At 35.4% G+C, this 10,807-nt stretch overlaps 1 protein-coding gene across 1 annotated transcript; it reads right to left on the reverse strand.

The window, feature by feature from the left end:
• Positions 1–61: 61 nt before the first annotated feature.
• cnga3a (cyclic nucleotide gated channel subunit alpha 3a) lies at positions 62–10,487 on the reverse strand. Its single transcript, XM_073851640.1, has 9 exons — positions 10,247–10,487; positions 8,190–8,327; positions 7,065–7,181; positions 6,631–6,807; positions 5,864–5,923; positions 5,388–5,600; positions 5,179–5,280; positions 4,987–5,093; positions 62–2,661 (listed from the first exon to the last, which is right to left on the reverse strand). Exons 2-9 carry the CDS (start codon positions 8,288–8,290, stop codon positions 1,259–1,261), a joined length of 2,280 nt encoding a protein of 759 aa, XP_073707741.1. The 5' UTR covers positions 8,291–8,327; positions 10,247–10,487; the 3' UTR covers positions 62–1,258.
• Between the last annotated feature and the right edge of the window lie 320 nt (positions 10,488–10,807).

Genomic DNA, 10,807 nt, shown 5'->3' on the forward strand with positions numbered 1-10,807 from the left:
TGTATTGATTACATTGTTAATGTAAAATTTATTTAATAATTGTTTTTTTCTCTCTCTTTCTTTATGTAAGTAATCTTTATGTAACCATGAAAATGTGACTGGTGTATATTTGATTTAAAAAAAACTTTTTGTGATTATTTTAGAGCACCACTGTATATTTTTTCAATATGTATATATAATTTAGACAAACACGAAATTTTGCATTTCTATACCAGATTTTCTCTCTGTGTACAGTACATACCATACACACCTCACAATAGATAGTCTAGTCCTGGTCCAACTAAAAATTACTTCTAAATTAAACACTTTAACAAGCAAAAAAAAGTTAACATTTTTATTAAAGAACACATTTGGGTACTCTTGGATAGTATAGTAAAATGATTTAGCTTCTGTCTACATTTTAACATGGTCCATGCATTGTCAAGTGTTTTGCGAGCAACACTATTAGCCATATTTTTGAAAAATGTAATTGTTTAATGAGAAGAATCAGAACATTATCAAAAAATTAATTTTAATTTATTAATTTACAATAAATGTTTTCATACTTATGCCAAATGAACAATTAAGAGTAATATTCCACCTCTTCTGAACTACAAACGTAGATCTCATACAGTATGAAATGCCGTTTTTGGCCATGTTTTTGACATACACCACAAAGAAACACTACTGTTCAAAAGTTTTGTTTTTTTTTGGGGGGGGGGGGGGGTACTTTTAGTACTTTTACTCAGCAATGATGCATTCAATTTATCTATAAATGTAAGACATTTATATTTGTACCAAAAAATAAAATTAATTGGTTGATCAATGTTTCTTGCACACCAAATCAGCATGATTTTCAATGATTTTTGAAGGATCATGTGACACTGAAGACTGGGGTAATGATGCTGAAAATGTAGCTTTCCCATCACAGGATTAAATTACATTTTAAAGTCAATTAAAATAAAAAGTGGTTATTTTAAATTCGAATAATATTTCAGGATATTACTGTTTTACTGTATTTTATATTAAAATATACAGTCTGGGTGGGCATAAGAAACATTTTAAACGGTAGTATCTCTCCTGCATTCTGGCATCGGAGCTGTTACTGCACACATTGAATAAATACGACATCAGCATTACATTTTAACATATACATGGCAATTAGTACAATGTTGTCATATGTAAAACTTATAAATAAGTATAAACAGTTTAATGTACTATGTAAAGAAATATGTACATGGATAGGAAACCCCATTAACCCCAAAGTCTATGCTGTTGACTATTTTTTCTTCTCTTCTTCTTTTTTGTCCTCAACAACCTCAGACAGATCTTCCACCCGTAGTGTTTTCACTTTGTTCTCCATGTTGGAGATCCTCTGTTTCAGTTTACTCTGGTAGGATGTGTATTCTGCCATGAGCTTGGCAAATTTGCCAGTCATGACTTCAAGGTTGCTCTCCAGGTGATGGATCTTCTCCTCCATATCTTTGGGATCAGCACCAGCGCCTGCAACCGCCTCATCAAGAAGGTTGTCCTTCCTTAAGATGGCCTTTCCTTTCTCCTCCAAGGCTTTTTTAGCATCTGGGTATTCAGTAAGCGCTTCCACAAGGTCATCTTTAGAGAGCGCGAAGAGGTCAGAATAGCCGACGCTACGAATGTTCGCCGTTCGTCTGTTTCCAGCTTTGCTCCCTTTGATTCCAAGAATACTAATTTCTCCGAAGTAAGCGCCGTCACTTAGTACTACAAACTGTGTGACGCCATCATCAGCCACTACGGCGAGCTTTCCTTCTTTGATGATGTACATTTCTCGGCCGATGTCACCCTTTTTACATATGTAATCTCCAGGACTGAACACTTGAGGTTGGAGCTTCAGCACCAACTCAATAAGAAGCCCAGCTTCACAATCCTGGAAGATTCGCACCTTCTTCAGCGTGTCTAAATGGACGTTGATGGCTATCTCAGCTTTGAGCTTGTCTGGGAGATTCTTCAAGACTTCTTTCTCATCGCAAGTTTTCTTTTCTGTCCAAAGATAGTCAAACCATTTGATGACCCTGGCCTCCAGATCTTTGCTGACCTTACGGAACTGCATGTACTGCTTGATGGAGTCAATCCTGGCTTGAAATTCAGCACGGGAAGCGTTCATGTTGGAGATCATGGCACCGACGTTACCGACGATGGAAGCGAAAATCAACACTCCGATGAGGAAGTCCATAACGACAAATAAGTATTCGACGTCTCTAACGGGAGGTGGTGTTTCTCCGATGGTGGTGAGAGTAAGAGTGGACCAGTACAGACAGTAGATGTATTTTCTGGCCAAGCGGCCGTATTCAGGGTGGCTGATGTTTGGGTATACCCATGTGTCGGTCCCAAAGCCAATCGTTTTGGAAATAGCAAAGAAAATGCAAGCGTTCCAGTGGATAATAATCAGGATGTAAAGTACAAGGTTGCTAATGCGGAAAATGTTGGGATAGTTTGTTCGGGTTTCCGTGCGGTCGAAGAACTCGAAGAGACGTGCCATTTTGAAAAGACGGTTAAAGCGAAGTTCAGGATTGTTGAATCCCACTTTTAGCATTATTATATCCGTTGGGATCATTGAAATCATGTCATATTTAAATTGGGGGATTTTCTTGTAATGATCCATCAACTTCTTAGAGTCTTTGACAAGGAGGCCCTGCTCCAAGAAGCCTGAAAAAGAACAAATAAAAATTAAAAAGAATTAAAATTCAACAAGGTTGTTAATATTTTATACAGAAGTCTCTTATGCTCACCAAGGCTGCATTTATTTAATACAAATACACCATTACAGTAATTACTGTGATTTTTTTTTTTTTTTTTTTGTAACAGTATATTTTAAAATGTAATTTATTCATGTGATGCAAACCTTAATTTTTAGCAGCCATTACTCCAGTGTTCAGTGTCACATGATCCTTTAAAAAATAATTCTAATAGGCTGATTTGGTGCTCAAGAAACAGTATTATTATAATTATCAGCATTGAAAACAGTTGTGCTTCCACATTTTTAAATTTGGATTCTTTGATCAATTTTGAAAAAGCATTTCTTTGGGGGGGGAAAAATCAAATGGTGGTGTAATAATATTGAATATTAAAATAAAAAATGGATATACATTAGGGGTGGGCGATATGGCCTAAAATTAATATCACGGTATTTTTCATCTTTTGAACGGTGACGGTATAATATCACGGTATTACTTTTTTTTTGGTACATTTTGGGAGGAGTAGCCTGTCCTGTCCCTTTAGTATGTGAATAAAGTTAATATTTTTATAATATAATAAGTAAATGGTAGGTATCCTTATCAAAAAGAGACATGGGAGAGTATGCATTCTTATATTTATTTTGCAAAAAACCTAAAGATCTTACTTAACAGTGTACAACAAAACAAAAATTATTTTTTATTGAAATTTAATTTCTGCAATATTCAAAACCTTTAAATAACTGGGGGAAATCAACCCATGGCAACAGTTTAAAAGTAGACCAATTCTGTGGGGAAAAACGCAGACTTGGCAACTCTGCATCCAACACGAGCTGCTGGAGTTAATGTCATTGCACACATGAGTACTACGAAATTTTCTTCCCAGATTTTTGCACTAAAAAAAAAATACAGGTTATGTTAATCGAGTTTACACACTGCCTCTGAAACTTTCGTCCGTCATAAAAAAAATCTGATCGTGTTTGACTTTCTGCATTTTCACATCCATAATAAGTATTTTGATAAGGATGGCAAATATGAGAAAACTAAAAAAAAAAATGCATACGAAAATCGGACTCAGTGTACAATGACCTTTAGATTTGAATGATCACGGGTCGAAAGTAAAGAGAGATTACAAACATAGACTGGAGGATTTGCTGCAATCTTGTACTCACTGACAAATATCTATTAACGTTATAATATGTGCTGCTCCCTTTACACAGAGTGTGCGTTATCGCAAAATCGAAAGTAAAAGTAAACAGGCCGGTCGCGTTCGCCTCGCGCCCGTTCAATGTGTGATCCGCTGTGTAAATCCTTCGGCCGGCCGCCGGGAAAAGTCCCGGTCGTCCCGATTGCCACTCCGCCCCTGGTATAGGCTACAGACCTTTCTTCACACTGTTTCACCAGTCGTTTAATGGAAACTCCCCTTTTGCCTACCACCTGCAAAGCTGATACGAATATGTTTTACTTTTTTATTTACAACAAGATATATAGTATAAGGACATGTATTCAGACCACAACTGAACATTTGAAGAAAAATTTATGCCTTATTATTTAGAATTAGCTATTATTGATGTAAATGCAGCCGTTCGAGGCACATAATTGATTTATTACGGTATTGACGGTATTAGAAAATCCATGTCGTGGCGCAATGTCACACCGGTGCTGACTATGACACCGGTGTACCGCCCACCCCTAATATACATATTGGATATTGAGGTCAAAAATTTACATACACCTTGCAGAGTCTGCAAAATGTTAATTATTTTGCCAAAATAAGAGGGATTATACTAAATGCATGTTATTTTTTATTAAGTACTGGCCTGAATAAGATATTTCACATAAAAGACATTTACATGTAGTCTACAAGAGAAAATAATAGTTGAATTTATAAAAATTACCCCGTTCAAAAGTTTACATACACTTGATTCTTAATACTGTGTTGTTACTTTAATGATTCACAGCGGGGTTTTTTTTTTTTTTTTGGTTTGGCTTGTTTTTTTTAGTGCTAGTTGTTCATGAGTTCCTTGTTTGTCCTGAACGATTAAACTGCCTGCTGTTCTGAAGTATTTTTCTGTAGAACAGCAGGCAGATTACCTGTTCAAGACAAACAAATGATCAACTATCACTAAATTACACCAAAAAAAAAAAAAAAAAAACGCTCTGGAACATTCAGGTAACAACAGACAGTATTAAGAATCAAGTGTATGTAAACTTTTGACCTCAACTACACTAAATATAATTTACATTAATGGGAAATATTAAATATAATATAAAATATTTTAATTATTTCTGAACATACCTGTTCTTGATCTGACAAATGTGTCTAAATAATAGATTACATCTGAGGTGTAGTCCAAGATGATCCAAAGCGTTGTGTAAGAGTTCTGCAGCTCATTGAAACAGGCCCTGAAGAAATATGAACAATAAAGCACATGGCACATCTCTCCCATCTAAAGTTATTGATTTCATGAGTGATTCGGCATGAACAGACCTAGTCACCAGCATCATCAGGTTGTAAAACACCGGGCCGGCGATGACTGAAAGCCATCTGTAATACCTGTCTGAGGCTGGGTCCATGATCCACACTTCTTTCCTAAAATACAAATTAGATTACCGCCTGGCCACTTTCAAAAATGAACATACTAAATCACAGTACTAAAACTATAATATCATAAAAGATTTCCTTTGTGGCATACTCACGGCGGAGGAGGAGCATCTTTCTTTTTATCATCTTTCTTATCATCCTTGTTTTCATCCTTTTTCTCATCTTTTTTCTCTTCTTTCTCATCTTTTTTCTCCTCCTTCTTGTCTTCATCTTTTTTCTCATCTTTTTTTATTTCTTCTTTTTTGTCCTCCTTTTTGCTAAAGGTAACATTTTGGTTTGTTTTTATTTGAATTACTTTGTAAACTAGTCTAGTATCTATGGGTCACTAGTGTGAACTACCACTAGTAAACTCTTATGTCAACCTGCAGAGGGCAGCATTAACACTACTAATATTTACTAAACACGTTAGATTATCATCTGCTGTTTCATATTTCATACTATTAGTATTAACTTATTATTTAGGATTCTACAGTCTATTTTCTATCATATCCAAGTGTCAATTATTTATGTAATATATAATGCACTATATATGGGTTTATATCTGAAGGAGCTGTTTCTACATGGTACTTACTCATCTGTGTTGTTGCAGTTGTTCATATTGTAAGCTGCCAAAGGCCAGTCATTGGCTTTTCTTTAGGAGCAAAAGGCATTCGTTTTTTGTTATTTTTGTGAAGTACATTTTGAGAGAGTTCTAGGACAACAACTATAGGTCATCACTACTGCTGATTTATTATCTATATCTATAGTGAACATCTGTTTCTATTTGTTTCTATCCACCTTTTTTTTTCAACGAAGAAGTAAGCCTATGGGTGAGATTTTCGGTTCATTTTCCGTTATAGGGAAATAGCGAGAAAAATAACAACGTGCGGTAAACGGTAAAACTGTTTGCAGTACAAACCAGTGTATTCATAATTAAGATAATACATTAAAATAACATGGTAAGACACCAATTTGCAATACAAGCTGTTTTTACAGCTAAAAATAGCTGAACGTGGATTAGACCGAAAGCCAGACCCATAAAATGTACACTTTTACAATCTTACATGAAGAAAAAGGTGAATTCTACAAGTGATTGTAATGCTGTTTTACCTAAAGGAGGTTTCTACTTGGAAATCTACATACTGTTTTAGGATTTTAACCTCTGGTCCAACCTGATCTTTTTTTATTATTATTAAATGAATCCTCAGTTCTGTGATCTGTTTTATGAATCATCTGCACACAATACAGATATACTGTACTTTTGCACAGATGCGGCATGATTCTTTCATTTTCAAGGACTTCACATTATACCTCTGTCTGAACAAAGGAACTGTACAGAAAGTCTTTTTCTTAACTTACTTCCTCTTATGAGGCCTGTCAGGAAGGCCCATAGAGGATCGGGCATTACTTCCTCGGCTAGATAAGTCTTTGAGCTCAGGTCCACGGAATCGCTCCAAGAAGGAGTCGGGACGCTCAACCTCTCTGCGAAGCCTGTGTGATGCCCAATTTCTCAGCATTACCAGAAACTGGGTGAGCCTGGGATACCGAAAGATGTTAAACAGCAACGCTTCCAAGATATTTATACAGTATGTAGCTTTCTGTTAAAGCCATGTCAAATGCACACTTAACAGTGTTGTTTTTGAGCGCTGATCAATTCTCTTTATAAAGCTTGTATGGTAATATTAGATGTGTTAATGAATGATGCTGAGTGTGCATTTGATTTAGCTTAGTGGTAATCATGGTGCACATGGTAAACTACATTCAGGCTTTGGTTTGGATGGATTTGATAATACCTTGCCATTGCCCCAGCACCTGTGAAAGAGCTTCTCCTGGATTCCTGAAACTGGCTGGCTGCAGAAGAAATGATCCCCTGCATGTCAGAGGAGGTGTCCTCACATAGAGAATGTGCCCTGAGAAAAGTTGGGGGTAAATCATGTTTCAAAAATGTTCCAAAAGACTACTAAGCCGCAGAAACTGAAAAACACCAGAACTTGGCAAAGAAATGTGAGAACGCTCTCCAAACGAAACAAAAAATGTAGCACTTGCAGCTCTACATATCTTCCTGAACAATCCGAACATTAATTTTTAGTTTATTCTTTAAAAGATACCAGAACATTTCAATCTATTATTAACTGTTCTAGCAGTTATTAAAGAAGTTATTACAGAATTTGGGGATTCAAGAATATATTTGACTTGACAGCAAACTTGCATCCTGTGCCTTGACAGCTTCCTGTTTCATTTGCAAAGTCATTGCTTCAGAAAATTACACTACCAGTCAAAAGTTTTTGAACAGTAAGTTTAAAAAAAAAAAAGAAGTGTCTTCTGCTCACCAAGCCTGTATTTATTTGATGCAAAGAACAGCAGTGATATAAAATATTTTTACTATTTGAAATAACTGTTTTCTATTTGAATATATTTTAAAATGTAATTTATACCTGTTATTCCTTAATCAAAAGTGATGATAAAAAACATTAATAATGTTAGAAATTCTATATTTTTTCTATATTTTAGATAAGTGCTGTTCTGGTATATTAGAATGATTTCTGAAGGATCATGTGACTGGAATAATGATGCTAAAAATGTAGCTTTAAAATCACAGGAATAAATTACATTTTAAAATATATTCAAATAGAAAACAGTTATTTTAAATAGTAAAGATATTTCAAAATTGTATTGTTTTTGTGTACTTTGGATCAAATAAATTCAGGCTTGGTGAGCAGAAGAGATTTATTTAAGAAACAATAAAAGTCTTACTGTTCAAAAACTTTTGACTGGTAGTGTACAGTTTGCAATATGTCTGAAAACATATTTACCATTTCATTGTTGACTTTTTTGGTGCAAAATCACAAACATTGTAAGTGATGCGCAAAAGCAAAGTACAATATATGACCCCTATAAGGTCTGCTTGTTATTCTAACCTGCTTGCACCATTTTCCGTCTGGTCCAGTTCTTCTTCAGAGCCTCGGACCGAGAGCCTTTGTCTGGATGGGTATGATCGCTCTGTGCAAATCTTCGCCATTCTCTTTCTTCCCTTTGCCTATTCTAGGCATCCAGCGCTTGATATAAGACATGTCAAACAAAGGACAACAACGTAACAAAAGACCATGAATTATTAAAACATTTAAAGCATCTATTTGATCCTAGAAATTATGCTCAAAAGCATAATGCAGTGAGGCTTTCAATGGCCTGCCATTATTGCAGAAAATAACCTTGTATCAGCTGAACCCAAGGTTCATCAGAATTAAAATCTGAAGAGATTACAAGAAGCCGTTATTGACTTGATCTCTGCAAACCCGTTTTCACACCGGCAGAATTGCCATCCGAACACATCGCCTAAAAATACTTGCTGCTTAAACATTAAACAAGATCAGCGGCCCATCTCTCTGGTAGATCACGACCCAGATGTACTTTAAAGCCACCATGTATACAGAACTCTTAGAAAGTGTGACTGCATATAGCAAGAGTTCATTTTAAACTGATTTGTTTAAAAAATCAGAGAGTGCTTATCTGAGTGTTTATTTGTTCATATGGCAAGAAATTGCAACAAATTTCCTAACCTGGTTATACACCACACAACTGTTTTGTAGTTTCATGGTCTTTGACCAATATGGTGATGCTGCGCTTTCTCTATCTAATGATGTTTAGTTTTATCGTATTGTTGAGGGAAGATTAGTGTAATTAGACTAACACCACCAACGCTATTTGTGTAATCTATTCCAAATCCAGAACGATGCTAATGCTGAGGACACGCAGCAACTTCTGTCTGCAGTCCTGATTTCCACCCACTAGGGTTCTGTCGTCTGAAGATCTAAAGTCCCCACTGCCCACCCTAAATAAAAAAACAACACTGTCCAATATGGACTTTCTTTCAATAATTTGTACTGCATCATGCATTTATCAGAGACAAACAAACTTGGTTTGTCATTTAGTTTTAAATGCTTAGTGTTTAAGATTCATATTGAAAGATTCACAGATTAGGGAACACGTATGTGGCCACAAAACCAGTCATAAATAGCACAGGTATATTTGTAGCAATAGCCAAAAATACACTGTATGGGTCAAAATGATTGATTTTTCTTTTATGCCAAAAATTATTAGAATATCCAGTAAAGATCATGTTCCATGAAGATATTTCATACATTTCCTACTGTAAACATATCAAAACTTAATTTTTGATTAGTATTATGCATTGCTAAGACCTTCATTTCGACAAATTTAAAGGCGTTTTTCTCAGTATTTTGATTTTATTGCACCCTCAGATTCCAGATTTCCAAATAGTTGTATCTCGGCCAAATAGTTGTCCTATCCTAACAAACCATTCATCGATGGAAAGCTTATTCATTCACTTTTCAGATGACATCTCAGTTTAAAAAAATTGACCCTTATGACTGGTTTTGTGGTCCAGGGTCACATATTCACTATTAACTAAGTGTTTTCAATAAACTCACAGTTTGCTGTTAATTAATAGTTGGTAAGGTAGTTAAATTTTGGTATGGGGTAGGATTTAAGGGATCTAGAATATGGTCATGCAGAATAAGGTATTAATATATGCCTTATAACTACTAATAAACAGTCAGTATGCTAGTAATAAACAACTAGTTAATAATGAGAATTGGTCCTTGAAATAAAATGTGAAGTGTCGCTATTGCATCGACAAGTGAAAATCTGGACTGGTTTATTTTCACTAAACGGTTTAGTTGGAAAGCTGAGCACTGCTCCACGTGTGCCAGAAACGCTCTGACTAGATGAAATCCTGTTAACTCGTTTACATTTGTTACCAGCCTTAGTCATTATTAATACATTATGCAATATTTCAGTGACTTCACGACATATTTATCGTAGCCTCGACAAATTCTTTCGTAAACACCAACGGACAACAAATAATTACACGTATGGGAAATTAGCAACACTTTTATGGCATATTTATGTCATTTACACAATCTAAACTAGTAACCATGTAGTCTATTAAACTTACCTGAGAGTGCGAAGCAACAATATTTAGTAGTCCAAAAGATTTAGGGCAGCAGGTTCAGACAGAATTCCTGTTCAAGTTGCTCTTTGGTTGAAGCAGTTGGTGATCCTGCTCAATGTTATGTAAAATCCCATCTTTAATTAAGTCGAGTTTGCATTTTTTGGCCATCAGTTTTCACCCATCACCAGTCTTCTTTAGACTGAGGTCATGTGTGATTCTGAGATGTCCAAATTTTTAATAGACTGCTAAAGGATGCGTTCAGAAGTCTTCAGCTCCTCAGATGACTGACAGCTCCGAGCTTTCGGTGTGGACGTGGGCGGAGCGTAGTGCTCGTCTTCTCATTAATATTCATTAGCAATGATAAAAGGCTAATGGTTCTGCCATGTTTACAACGGACTGAAACGTTACGGTAATGTTTGTAATTCCTCTGTTATTTATTAGTTATTTATTAATTTTGAATCTTTAGGACACAATTTATTTCATTTTACGACTTATATAAATAAAGACAATTATTGTTACAAATGATTTATTTTTATTAAAGCTGTACTTCTGACCTTGCTATTA

This window comes from Garra rufa, chromosome 12 (genome assembly GCF_049309525.1).
Source record: "Garra rufa chromosome 12, GarRuf1.0, whole genome shotgun sequence".
Classification (NCBI taxonomy): Eukaryota; Metazoa; Chordata; class Actinopteri; order Cypriniformes; family Cyprinidae; genus Garra; species Garra rufa.